This window comes from Gossypium raimondii, chromosome 12 (assembly GCF_025698545.1).
Source record: "Gossypium raimondii isolate GPD5lz chromosome 12, ASM2569854v1, whole genome shotgun sequence".
In the NCBI taxonomy this organism is placed as follows: Eukaryota; Viridiplantae; Streptophyta; class Magnoliopsida; order Malvales; family Malvaceae; genus Gossypium; species Gossypium raimondii.
In genome coordinates, this window is record NC_068576.1 from 48,202,871 (window position 1) to 48,217,912 (window position 15,042).

The 15,042-nt window shown below is 31.4% G+C and overlaps 1 protein-coding gene across 1 annotated transcript; it reads right to left on the reverse strand.

The window, feature by feature from the left end:
* Positions 1–6,512: 6,512 nt before the first annotated feature.
* On the reverse strand, positions 6,513–7,936 carry LOC105764643 (60S ribosomal protein L34). Its single transcript, XM_012583300.2, has 4 exons — positions 7,758–7,936; positions 7,570–7,649; positions 6,911–7,020; positions 6,513–6,749 (listed from the first exon to the last, which is right to left on the reverse strand). Exons 1-4 carry the CDS (start codon positions 7,834–7,836, stop codon positions 6,656–6,658), a joined length of 363 nt encoding a protein of 120 aa, XP_012438754.1. The 5' UTR covers positions 7,837–7,936; the 3' UTR covers positions 6,513–6,655.
* Between the last annotated feature and the right edge of the window lie 7,106 nt (positions 7,937–15,042).

The following is a 15,042-nucleotide window of genomic DNA, read 5'->3' on the forward strand; positions in this document are numbered from 1 at the left end:
TTTATAACACGAGGATTTTTTTTTGAAAAAACACGAAAGTTTGTGAAACACGAGAATTTTTTAATAGGAGAATTTAAAAAACGAAAATTTACAAAACACGAAAATTTTTGAAAAACGATAATTTTTGAAAACACAAAATAACACAATTTTTTTAAAAAAATGAGAATTTTTAAGTTTTTCAATTTTTTTAAACAGGCGTCCCAAATTTAACACGAGCTAAATATATTCACCCAACATAGCGATGAAAATATACGGCTTAATGTTAAATTGGTTCGTCACCTTATTAAAAAAAATTAATGAAATTAAATAAAATTAAATATGAAATAAAAAATGCTTAAAAAAACCTAATACGAAATATAAAAAAATGCTTAAAAAAACAAGAATATTAAATACGAAATGATATAAAAAATATGTAAATTAAATTCAAAGTGCGTAAAAAATAAATTACCGAAGAACCCAAAAATACGAGCTTGATTGAGCGGGTTTACACGACTCGGACTTTTTCTTTTTTGCTTTTTTTTTTCTTTCTCTTTTGTTTGCTTTTTTTCTTTTTTCCTTCCCCTTTTTCTTTCTGGTGGGCTGCCTGTTGGGCTGGTGTGCGCGGGCCTGCTGGTGCTGGCCTGCGCTGGGCCTGCGCTGTTGGTCTGCTGTGGTTGCTGGTGGGTCAGCTGTTGGGCCGCTGGAGCTGGGCCTGTGTTGGGCTGCTGCAGGCCTGTTAATATTTTTTTGGGCTGTTTTTTTGTTTTGATTTTTGTTTTGCTTTTTTTTTAAAAAAAATAAAATCAATGGGCCTGCTGCTGTGGCCCGCTGCAGTGCGGGTCGGGTTGCGGTATTCGGGTCGGGTCGGTCTGATCCGAATATTTTCATTTTTTTGTTTTTTGTTTTCTTTCTTTTCTTTTTGTTTTTTCTTTCTTCTTCTTCTTCTTCTTCTTCTTCTTCTTCTTCTGGAGGCCCTAGCCGCCGCGTCGCGCCGTCTCCTCCGTCGCTCCTCCCCTCCCCTCTCGTCTTTTCTTTCTTCTTCCTTCCCCTTTCTTTTTGCTGCTGAAACTTTTTTTGAAACTTTCTTCTTCTTTTTTTTGATTCGTGGGTGTCCCCAATTTTTGGAGTTTAAACCCCTTTTTATAGTTGGTTTTGCTTCTTTTTTGCAAGTAGCAAGTGGGGAAGACCATGCCCTAGGCCGGCGGCCGGAAATCGTGGGGCAGGTGCACGAAATCCGTCGGATTATTGGGGATTTTCTGACAGAAGGACTAAACTATAATTACAGTAAAACTTTTAGGGCCCAAGTATAATTTTAGGAAAATTTAGGAGTCAAAATGCAATTTCAAATAGTTTATGGGTCAAAATGTAATTTAGAAAAAGTTTTAGGGGTCAAAATATAATTTTAGGAAAATTTAGGGGTCAAAATGCAATTTTAAAATTTTTAGGGGTCAAAATGTAATTTTTATTTTTTGTATTTTTTTGAATTAAAAAAAACACGAAATCGAGCCGGACAAAATTCAGTGATTACGGGGTGTTTGATTCGGGATTAATACGATGGCTTGAGATCCAACATTTGTTGCTGATTCTCTGAAGCTAGTGTTAGCAGCATCGAACTAGCTCGATCGAACAACCCTAGTCTAAAGCTAGTTTTAGCAGCCTGATTATGTCAGCTCATGAGAGCAAATTAGTCCCGTGTATCCGAGTTCAATTTATTTTAGTTCTCTAGGTGAAAAATAGAAATGGAAATGGTACCTAATGAAGAATGAAATTGTTGAAATGATTTGAACATGAATCGAATTATGTATGTTTCAAATTGAATATGAATTGTAGGACACATGATGTTATATTGAATTGTTAAATGTATCTATATGATTGTTTTATAAGTTCATGATATGTATTTGAACTAACCCATTTGATATATTTTTTGAAATGTATATGAAACTGTAAGGTTGCCAAAGATGTCATGTTTGTACCTATGTGTTTCAATTGTTTAAATTGTTGTAGTGTCAAGGTAAGTTAAGTAAATTTTATATGGACTTACTAAGTGTTCAAAATGCTTACCCGTTGCCTCCCTTTTCCTTGTAGCTTGTCAGTTTACGGAACGTGTCGCTAGGATTGCCTTAAAACTCACACTATCCTGCTATTATTCGGTAGTCTTTTACTCATTTTAAACTCAGTTATGTAGCATGTACATAGGTGTTATAAATATGAGTTTATTTGGAAATGATAGCTCGGTTTGAATCATGGTTAATGGTTGATCTTTGATAAAGTTATTACCTATATGTATTAGTGTTTGTTTGGCAATTTGTTTTGGCATATTGAATGGCCATTTTGGATGTGAATTGGCTTGATGAGATGATGGTATACTTTCGTTACATATATGGTTGTTTAACTTGGAATGGTACAAGTTGATTTGAAGTGAATTGGGGTCAATTGTGGCATATTGGATTGATTGATTTTAGAAAGGGTTAAATGAATATTTTGGTATGAGTTTTGTTTGGTTTTATGTAGGTTTTGATATTCATTTAAGCACCATTTGAATTGGTTGTTAAGTTGACATGTAATAGGTATTAAAATGCAAGTATTTGCCAATTTGGCTCAGAGGTATTGATACCTTAGATAAAGGTATTGATACATTGGTGATTTTCTAGAATTTTTAAAACATTGAACTTAAAAACGGTATATATCAATACAAACATAAGGTATCAATACCTTGATAAGGGCATTGGTACTTTAAGTCAGGTGTTTGATCGCTTCTCGACGTGCAAACGTAGAGAGTGAGAATACTGCTACAAAAGATACGAAATTAGGAAATGTCTGCAAGTATACGAGTCATGTTGTAATATAGATTGTTACAACGGAACACAGAAGTGTTCCAAAGATTGTACCCAAAGGAGACTTGATTAGATCAATATTAATTTCTGTACCAATAAGTCTAAACAGTACCGATTCAAAACATAGTACGATTATTCATGCAGAAAATTTGAATAAGAATAAAAGACGCAAAAAGTACTAAATAACAAAAATAAAAATTATTATAAATCTCTTGATAGAATAAACAAAAGACTAACTTGCTTTAGTGTTCATAGCTAACTCCTAATCTAGGGTTCTATTCAATCAGCTAGTAGTTAACTTAGTTATAACCTCTTGGCCTCTAACCTAACTAGTTGGTAAGAAATACTTATCTCTTGACCTCACAGTTTAGACCAGGATAGGTAAGTGATGCTCAATAGGCCATTCTCTTGACCTCATCTATCTAAATAACTTCCTAGGATTGTCAAGCGTAGGGTTTATGCTCTCTCAACCCGAACCAATTGATATGACAAGTAACTGGAAAGCAGTAGTTAACTATTCCCACATCCGATCGTTAATCTCCCTTAGATCTTGATTACTCATGAATCAAATTGCAGAAATCCCTAGATTGAATTCAAACATAGATGCAAGAATTAAAAGACAAAAGAGGGAAGAAAGAAATCGATTTGGAATATAATTGAAGTGCATAAACTTGAATATTCGTAATAGCGTTCAGTGATTCATAATCTTGAAATACAAACATGAACAATTGAACTAAATTGAGAATTGAAACTAAATGATTACAAAATCAAAACTTAACTTTTAAGAATTAAAACTAAAACAAAAGGGAAGAAGTCTCCAATTAAGTTTTGAGCATTCCTATTTATAGAAGTCGTGTTAGATGACTCATTTAGACCTAATACAGATGGCTAAACATGGCTAACTCGAGTTGTGCAGACGAAAACACCCTTGACATTTTAACTGGCGTCGTCGCAGCCGTGTCGTGACACCAAAGGCAATGTACTCCTTTGTGATGCGTTCAAGGTTGTGTCGTGACATCTCTTGGTGCATGTCGAAACATGGATGACAATATACTTCTTAGGCTTTCTGGATGGTGCGTTGCGACATAGGGACTGCATGTTGCAACATAAGGAGCAGTCCACTGACTCCTTGGCTTAAACTGGGGTCCTGCACACTCAACTAGCAAGTTTGTCCTTCCTTAGGCCTGAATCAGCCTAGAAGGTAAAAAAATACTCCAATTTGCTCACTTTATTAACTGAGTGCTCTAAATAGAAACTTAACGAAAATATTACTTATTTGCTAGAAAACAAATTCACTAAGTATTGAAAAGGGTTAAAAACCAATTCCATGATTGCATATTAAAATAATTATTTAAAAATATATTTAAATAAAATTTAAAAGTTTGTTGATTTTATCTTGCAACTAGATTATTAATTAACAAGGTAAAAATAAGATACGAGTATAAAAATTTGATTATGCAGCTCAAAAATTGATTACATCGACGAGACTTTACGCTTAAAGAGTAATTAATTGTCAATCCATCGCAAAAAAGTAACTCACTTCATTACCATACGTTAATTAGATTTCTCTCCGCTAAAACACTAAACTTTCCCTTTAAAATCTTCCAAGTAAATGCATATATCAACAAAATATGACAGATTACACGACCATACCTATGCATGTTCAATTGCAACTAAAATTGCATTTGGCAAAAGGTAATTATCACTAATAAAATTTATTATTAAAAAGTCATTCGAAATTTACAAAATCCTAATACAATGAAGATGTTGGACAGATGGATCCCTCTTACTGACCTCGAATATTCAAAATTTTAAAATGAAAAGTCATCAATCTGATAAAAGCCATCATAAAATCTACTTATAAGTTGTAAAATTATCAATTAATCTGATAAAAGTAGAAGGGATATATAGTGGGAGATGGGAGAGGTAAACAAGGGGTAGTCCATATTCAAACCTTAGAATCAAAGGAATTAATACCCTACGAATACATAGAAGAAGATACGAGCAATAAAAGCCAATCTCTCTCAACTACCTATTTACAATCAAACACCTATTATCGACTCCCTTATCATCTTACAATACATTGATGAAACCTGGAAGAAGCCTCCTCAGCTTTTGCCTTACCCTCCATTTCACAGAGCTAAAGCCCGCTTCTGGGCAAATTTCATTCAACAAGAGGTAAATCAAATTTGTAATTAGTCTTTCTTATCTCCACCGACTGGGGGACTTAACAAAAAATATTATCGTGCATGCAGTTATTTGAGACCATGACTAGAGTGGTCACATGTGATGAAGTTCAAGCAAAAGCAGTAGATGAAATGTATTGAGAAAATGAAGGTGGTGGAAGGGGGGATGAAGGACTTCTTTAAGCCACAACTTTACCACCAGCACTTTAAGAACCTTTAAGGACTTGGGTTCGAAGCCCATTAAAGTTGAAATGATAAAAAAAAAAATTAGAAGACATTAATAAACTCTATGAACCCATTTAAGTTTTTTTCGAAATTGGGAAAAAATTCGAGCATAGATATTCTAAGAATAAACCAGTTGCTTGAGGTCTAAGTCAGCTACTCAGAAAATAATATTGAGAAAATAAAATCGATTCTCCTCAATAACTTACACATTACACATGCATTGATGTCACGGTGGGAGCTTTTAAGAACACATATTTCAAACTAAGTATAATTAGACTCTTATGAGATGTATGAGCCTTCATTGTAGTTGGTTAAGTTATCTACTTATCTTAAAAAGAAAATCATATTGTTGAAGATAAACTGAGAAGAAAAGAAGGGAGATGATGACTGTTCACACGATAGAAGTGTGCAAAGAGCTACTTGAGGTGGAGGTTAAATAGGATAAGTGCAAGAAAAAAGAGCTTTCTTAAGATTATGAGAGGGTATTTATAAACAAGGTTGACAGCACTTAAACTTTGACACGTGTGGTCTTGTCATAATCGACTCTTTAAGAGGGCCAAACAAAGCAAGACGTCACCTATGGGTGAGGTTGTGATTGAAGCCCATCTTAACGAGGTATGTATAAGAATTATACCACAGGCCCAAATATGTGAGATAAATTTTAAATACAACTACTCCAAGAGAGATGGTGTTTGTTGTTAATTTTCAAGGACATTTCACTTTCTTTTGAGATTTACTTAATTTGCCTAGCATTCAATGATAGAAGATAAAATAAACTTACGATAAATACATGCCCAAACTCATAATCCTAATCAATTTCACATCATTCAACCATAAGGGAAGGCAGCGTTCTGGTCTTTTATGGTATGTTGCAGTTTAACTGGAGACCTTCATTGCCTTGAGAAAGAAGGAACTGACCCATTGGTTATAGATACGAGGTCATTGCTGATGTAATTTCTTGAATAGTTGGCAGAGACAACTGAGATTAAAAAGGAAAATAAGCCTTAAACAAGAGATGCCTGAAAATGCGTAGAACTAGAAGAACCAAACAAAAATCAGAAAAAACGTTGTTACTTCCAGTCATAATGAATCTTTTATCAGATGAACTGGTTTACTTCCAGCCACTGAATCCCACCTCTTCTAACCGGTCCCAATTGATTCTTTTTCATCACTCACCAAAACAACCAAAGAGTAACGAGGAAAAAGACACCCAACCCCCAAGAATTTAGTCAATTACCAGCAATAAGAAAAATTACTAGAGCGCTACATCTAGGATGAGCTAAGCAGATCCAGGGGCTAACAACTAAATACTCATTCATGTTTAAATCAAACACCTCACAATAATAATGTTCACGATTCAGTCTCTTCATGTCAAAAAATTTAATCGAAACAAAAGTAAAATTCAAAGTAAAGCTTCCGTTATCTCATCTTTTAGTTCTTTGATGAAACCTTTTCCTTGGTTTTCTGAATCTTCAAAACCTTCTTCACTATCTTCTGTTCTTCAACCAAAAAGGCCCGAATGATCCTATAAAAAACCATTGACATTTCCGTAAATTACTCATCAAGTGTTAAGGTCAAAATAATTCACATTTGAAGCATCTGTCATTGTCTCAAAAAGAAGAAAAATTACTAAGGCATGAACTAAATTTCGAAATTAATATTATTTGCGAATAGATCAAAGCACACCTCTCCCTGACTGCACTGCCAGATAAGACACCACCATAGGCACGGTTCACAGTCCTCCTGTTCCTAGGTAACCTAGACCTCTTGTATTCCGCAGGTCTCAAGTGAGGAATCTGCACATTGAGCAATACCATATACATCAGGAAGATTTCTAACTTCATCTAGTAGTCAGCCAATTGCTTCCAGCACTAAATTTTAATTAGCTTTGATTAAAAAAACAATTAACAACTGATTAGCATGGTATATTATCAGTAGTCTTGGCAATATTAGACACAACACTCAGATGAAAAAAATTGACATAACACGAATTCAACACGGATACATGAGTTTCTCAAAATCTATATAATACAAATTACTGATGTATCAAAATTGTATTTCAAATTATTATGATACTTAACAAAATGCCCAAACAAGACATGGAAACACGAATGTCAGATCTCATTATAATCATCAGCATTCAAAGCAATTCATCCAAAAGATAACAACCTATCAATTCAAAATCTATTAGCTATTACAAGTCTAAAAGCATTATTTTCATTTTCCTTCCCTAACACTAATGCAAGTAAACTTCTGATGATAAAAAAGAAGCTAAAAGTTCATACACAGATAGAGCCAGAAGCTAAAAGTTAATGGGTTATTTAGAAAATGCAAAAAGAACAAACCCCTTGGATTCGTTTGCCAGTAACTGGACATTTGGGTCCGCTAGCTCTCTTCTTAGTTGTCTGGTAGACAAGTTTTCCACCTTAAAATTTCAGCCAATGTCAACAAAAATAAGCAGAGTTTTATAAAGCAAGAATAAATGAATTCATCAATATGTAAAAACAAAACCATTGAAGAAGTATAAAATTACCAGGAGTTTTGACGACCCGGTGCTGGTTGGACTTGGTGGCATAGCTATGGCGGGTCCGGTATGTCAGCCGTTGAACCATTTTTCTTCGTCTTCTTTGATGTTCTCTCTGTGGATGGAGGCGGAGACCGGAAGCGTTTTTGGTAATAGTGAAGATAGCAAATAAAAGCTTTGGGATTGAATGACAAAGGATGCCCTAAATCTGACGGCTAGATTATCTTTTCTATTAACGGTTGAGATTTTGTATCCTTCGCTACTTTACTACTATTTATTTACTTTTAGGTTAAAATCTGACATAAGTCCCTATAATTTTTTACAAGTTAAAATTTAGTCTTTATATTTTTAATTTCAAGAAATTAATTCCTTTATTTTTCAGATTTTAAAAATTCAGTTAAATTTATTGATGTGACATTTTAGAGTAAAAATATTCACTTGTTTGTCATTTAATTAAAAATAGGCTTTGTATTAAACTTGAATTTAATAAAATAATTTTAACATTGTTTACCAGTTAGACCTGAAAAGTAAAAAAAAAACTAAATTTCTAAAAATAAAAGTTCCAAATTTTTAAATATATATGTACTAAAGTTTTTTAGATAAAGAATTTTTTTTTTAAAAAGTAGGTTATTTTATTTTTTAAAATTCATTTCTTTTCCAAGAGCTTGCATGTAGTCTTCAAAAAGGTTAGCATTGCTAAACGTGGTGCATTTGTGGCCGTTATGGTGGATTCGCCGTTGGGCTTCTGTCAGGCATTGGATTTCTTTGCCGATTAGGGAAAAACTGAGTTGTTGCGGCTTCTGCTATTAGGGGTTTCTATTTGCCCTAAGTTCTCTGATGTTTTCTTAAGTTTCCTTCTTCTTGTTGTTGGTCCAGTCGTTGCTGCATAGAGATTTGTTCAAGTATTCTCATATTTTCTTATATCTAGCTCAATTATTGTGAATCAGAGTTGGGGTTCTATGATGTTTGGTTTCATAAGGGTAAATTTTAACCAACCACTAATGAAAGGATAATATTCCCTATATCTAGCCAATTCATTTGAGGTGTCTAGTTAGACCAGCCATTTTGATTAAAGAAAAGTTCGTTCATAGAAAAGTTAGTCTAATTGATGATTTTTATGTGCTTTTCATGTTGCCTAATTGGCAGTTCTCATATACTTCATTAAATTATATCAAGATTCTCTTAAGATTTCTCTTGTCGTATCCCATAATACTCTCAAAACTCTATCACTAATTTTATAACTTTTATGACAATTATTACATCTTATCACATCTTAATAAAAATATTTTATCATCCTACGTAGTAAGACATCTATCCGGAGCAATTTACACTAAACTCCTCCATTATATCAACTCTCCCATCTACAAGAAATTTCTAAGCAATTTTTATACAAAAATAGCTCTGCAACTCTCAAACATCTTTATCCACCTCTAATAATTTAAAAAGAAAAAAAAACACCTCTAATGATTTTGATACTGTGTGAACCACTTCTAATCTTTTTATCTAATCTTATGTCAAAAGACTTGGTCAAACAATTTTTCTGGTTGAATGTATAACCCAAGTAAAATTAATATATAAACATATATGAGAATTAGAATTCATATCCTCGACTAGAGTGTAGGATTGGATGGGTTCTACTTGGTGGGAACTTGATGACAACTTGAAAAGTTCTCACAAAAATGCATCAAGCAAAGCAAAGCAAATAATAATAGAAAAACCTTGTCAATTGATTATTCAAATGGGTGATCAAAGGTGCCTATTTACCAAGTCCTAGGTGATGTGTTCCAATCACTGATGTATTAAATAGATATAAATTAAAAGTCCTAAAAAAAAAAAACCTTCTACATGGCCAACCACGGGAGAATTTTGGTGTGACCTTACTTCCTTGGTTGTATTCCTTTAAAAGTCTTAAAACTTGGCCTTTAAGTAACTCCAATGTGGCCGGCTACTACATGGACCATTGGGCTGCCGTCACTTGCTTCTTTTCTTGGCTTCTTGGGCTATTCATTCGTTATAGGTTGCTACACCTATTGGGCCTTCTTCGGTCGCCGAGGTAATTAGTCAATGCCCAACATGGGCAGCACATAATAGGGCCTTACCTCAAGCCCAAATGACTCAATTACATAATTAAATAAAAAATAAAAATCAACATTATGTAAACTAGTCCTAGAAAAGTTAAAAGTTCGTTACAGAAAGTCCAACATGCAAGAAAATCTCAAAAATGAAAAGTTATTGGAATCCAAATTTGTTTTCACTACTTATTACATCTTTAATAACTTCCCAAATGTCAAAAATATTATCTGAATGGTCTGAAATTTAGCCTTTTTAAAAGGGTAAATATTTAAAAATAAGAATTATTAAACATCAAATTGTCCAAAAAAATAGAAATTAATCAAAATAGAAAAGGTTCCCTAAATTGAAACTTTTTCCAAAACTCCAAAATGAATCCAATGAGCTTCATTGAATGAAACATCACGAACATCATGAACTATCTTCAAAGGAATAAAAATGAATTTTAAGATATACGGTTTACTTGTAGCAACTGGACTACTCGGAAAATTGATGTTTTGATGTTCCTATCTCAACTCCCTAGTTGCTATTATAGGAATTAGTACACTCGATTCTAATGTTATTCACTTGGCTAATTTGTGTTGTCCTTTGATGCATCACTTAGATATGGAGTTGACAACATGCAAGCAACTTTGGGCTTTTTACATATAAGAAAGCTTGAGGCTATATTTAATATGGAAGATGGAGAGAATAAGGATGAAAAACTTTTCGATCTAATAGTTATGAATCTTAAGTCTTGAGCATTTGATAAACAAATTTTTTATCTTTTATACCAAACAAACAAGCAAATTCTTTGACGTGAATTTGCATGATTGTGAACAAAAATTAAGCCATTGTACATGTCAAATCAGAGAAGATAGAAATTTATTTTTGAAGGGTCAAAATTAAATTATAAAATTGTAAAGAGTTTAAAGTATAATTTTTTTTTGTATATATTTATTAGTTTAGAATTTTAAAGGGGTTAAATTTAAAAAAATTCTTCTATATTTTTATTATTAAACTAATTTAGAATTTTAAAAAATTAAATTGATAATTTTCTATTTTAAGGGGAGGCGGCTGCCCCCTTGGCACCGTCCGTGTGTCAAACTCTTGCAATAAATGCGATTTTTGAAAATTTCGCTTTTATAGGTATATATATTCGGTATAGGTGATTTTTTAGAAAGAAAAGTTTAATTAAAGTATCGTTTTTTAAAATTTAATAAAAGTAATGTGTAAATAAGCCCTGGTAATATTATTCATTAAATTCATGTTTTGAAAAAGTGATTGAGATTGATTTGTAGGAGTTTAGACATAGACCAAGAACTTGTCGTAACTTTACTTTATCTCTAACTCCTAAACCCCAAAACTGCAAAAATAAAAACAGAAACATTCAAGTGTAAGCTATATAATTAAGAGTTTTCCTTAATCATTAAAACAGTTTTGAATAATTCATCATTTTTAAGACTATCATAATATCCTAGTTGAATTGTACAACACTAGTGTTTTTTCCAAACTTGGACTGAGAAGTAAAGAACAAGTCATCTGCTTTAGTTCTTACAAACTCAGCTGAGCTGCCATTAGACAATGACAATACAACCTTGTTGATTCCTTCTTCTGTTAGACTTAGCATCATCCGATTGTTTATTTTGGTAAGTTTAGGTCTTTCACAATTCAACCTACCTTGATTAAAACTACAAAAATACTATTTTCTTTAAATATATATTTATTTTATTTTTTAAAAAATAGTAAGATTAATTCAACTCACATCCTATCTAATTCAAACTTGCATGGGTGAAGAATTTAAAAAGATTTTGGACTGAGCTTTAGTCCATCAACATCATTTTTTTCTTTAAACATAAATATTTACATACAATATTTTTAAGGGTAAATTCCACAAACAACCACTCAACTTTAGGGTAGCTGACAAAAGAGTCACTCAAGTTTCAATTCAGTCACTCAACTTTCGAAAAATTATAAAACAGTCATCACTAACCATTTTCCGTTACAGACGTAACGGAGGTACTATTTTCCGTTAAAGACTTCCATTTTCCATCCCCCTCCCCCTCCCTTTCCCTCTTTCCCACCATCCCTCCTCCTACTATGATTCTTTTCCTCTCCACCACCAGTAAAAATCAAGTCATGTATAGTTCATGGGTCAAGTCAAATCAAGTGCGAAACAATCTTATGTGTAATATTAGTATCATGTATAGTTGCCCAAGTCCAACTTGATCGGAAATATGAATATCAAATTTTACTCCATCTTGTTCATATTTGAAATGACTAATCCAAGACCATCCAGATCCATTCATATTATTTCTTTACTCGAAATGCAAATATTTTTGTTTAATATTTAGTAATTATATATATTACTACCCTTATATATTTTTCTTTTATTAAATATTTTTATAATGTTTTATTTAATCTAAATATACACAGCTTAACATATTTTTAATATTTAAATTATAATATAATATATTTATTCTTATATAATATAAATTGCATAATATATACAATAAAATAAAGATAACATATTATAAACTTGAAAAGGAATTGAGTTGTTATCGAATGTTGGATATTAGAACCTAAGTCTAATCTATATTTTAAACAAATCTATTTTTTTTACCAAAATCTACTTTTTAAATCTAATACTTTTACTTAAATTCTCTCAAATTTCGAGCGAAGCTTGGGGCTTAGATAGAGCTGTAAATTAACAAAGCGTTGATGAATAGTTCATTAAAAGTTCATCTTTTGTTCGTTTATATATAAATAAAAGGAAATGATTATATGAAATAGTGACGCCATATCATATGTATCTCTTTTCCAACAGTTTAATGTAACATTAACATTTTCATCCCGAACAAGACTAAATTCAAATGAAAGTCCTGAAATTCAAGATGAAATTATTGATGTGACATTAAAGTATTGGAAATGGATAGTATCCCTATTTCATACAACCATTTTTCTATAAATGAAAATGAACACGATTTTGAGGCTCATTTATTAAATGAACCGAACACAAATAAAATTTATTCAATTTACTTATGTTCATGACTAAGCTCGTTTATGTTCGTTTATAGCTCGTTTTTTATTCCATTAGCATATATGTTAATAAAATTATTATGGCTTGTATGTTTTTTTAATTTATAATATAATTATTAATATTAATATTTAACTATTTTATATCTAAAATACAAATATGTTTATTTAACTTAAATAAATAAATAAAAATAAAAATTTTAAAATTCTTAATTAACACAAATAAATTTAAAAAAACAATAAAAAAATATTGATGGGCAGTTTAAATTGAAAACGTCAACGTAAAACTTTCAATCTGGAAGGTTTGACTTTTGTAAACCAAACTAAAAGTAATGATTATTTAAGCGTCAACACCTCACACTCTATCCCACATATTAAACCCCATTCAATTAGTTGTCGGCTAAGTGGGACCCCCAGTACGTGTCGATCATTGACATCGTTTATCAGTTCTGCGGATAACTTGATTTTAAATATATAAATGTCTTGGGCGTTTGACAACTGTTCCGTCCTTTCCATACAAAACAATATCCAACGGTGGGAAAACAAAACAAAAGCAACTACTGATAAGTTGTCCCTTACCCTGTGGAGCCCATTTATTACCTAACAGCTCCAATCATGTGCCACCTGTCCAATTTCACTCAACACACACTATATCTATTTATGATCAACTTTTTCTATAATATTAGATAAGTTTATTATACAATTAATTCTTATTTTTAATACAATTTTTACTAAATTAATTCTTTATAACCATCTCTTCTCTTAAATTTTATTTCCACGCGAAATGAAAATGGTACATTTTAGTCATATTTTATTTTTAATAAATAAAATTATATTTGTAAATTTTATGAAAGCCACTAATTGATATTATTATTATTAATTATTATTTTTAGTTTGAATATTTTAAAATTAATATATGATTTAAATCTCAAATGTTGTTATAGGTGTATAACAACCACATTTCTGTAATATCAAAATTTTGACAAACAAATAGAGTTATTATAGATAGGGTTGATTGTATTACTAAATAAAATTGAGTTTAGTTTGGTTCTTTTTAAAATTTTGAATTATTTGTGATAATTTGGTTCATTTTGATTTTTCATACCAATTTTGAGTTTTATTTTTGAACTTTATTTTGACGCAATGTGTTTTGTTTTATGACTTTTAGATTATTTGATAAATTTTAGAATAATTTTTATAGATATTTTGAAAATTAAAATTTCAAGATATATTTAAAAATATATTTTTATATAGTATTTTAATTTACTTTTACTAAATATAAATTATTTATTTTACATAAAATAAAATAAATTATAAAATAAATAGAAAATAGGGTTCGATTAATTTGATTTTTGATTTGTGAATAAAAAAATTTCAAACACCACGGTTCGAATCAATTTTAATTTCTTGATTTTTTCTCAAACCTACTAGTAAATACTAGTATTTTAATAGCTAATTGGTTTCAACATGGTCCGAGTCTGTGTTAGAATTTTGTAAAACAAGTCTATTTCATTCAAATTAATATTTTTTATAAAAATATTAATATGAAGTATTTTAATACACTTAAATAAACTCAATAGTCTAAACAAGAAAATTATGTACCATTTTCATCAGCTTAAACACATCCAATAAAAGGTAAATTTTCTAAGATTGCTTAAACAATAGTGCGATACAAAGGAAAACTGGCAACATTGACCTCAATAAAAGAAAGCATAAAATCCGAACATCGAAATGCACAACATAGTTGCTACTAAGATCCCTCAGATCAAAGTTATGAAGCAAGCTAAAATCACTATCCTTAATAGTCGGAGCATTGACACATCTATTGCCTTCTCAGAAAACATAGAGAATGCATTTATATCGGAAGTCCTTCAACAAAGTCCTGTAATTATGTGTGAGAGAATCAAAAAGAGACCTACAAGGCTAACAACACAAGATGCATCCAACCCAATGATAAGGTCTGTAATATGCATGAGTTTAGCAAGTGAAGGTGCCTCTTAAAGAGCCTATTGCTCGGTAATCATATCAGTGGCATGTTTTATAACCTCGTGGGAACCAGTAATCCATTTTTCATTATGATCACGAATTATAATTCTAGTACTTGTTAAAGTCGAAATAGCAATCACATTTTATTTTAAGCCATTCGGTTTCCAATGGAGACCGTATCATTTGAATGAAAGTAGGATGGATGGCAACCTTAATCTTATTA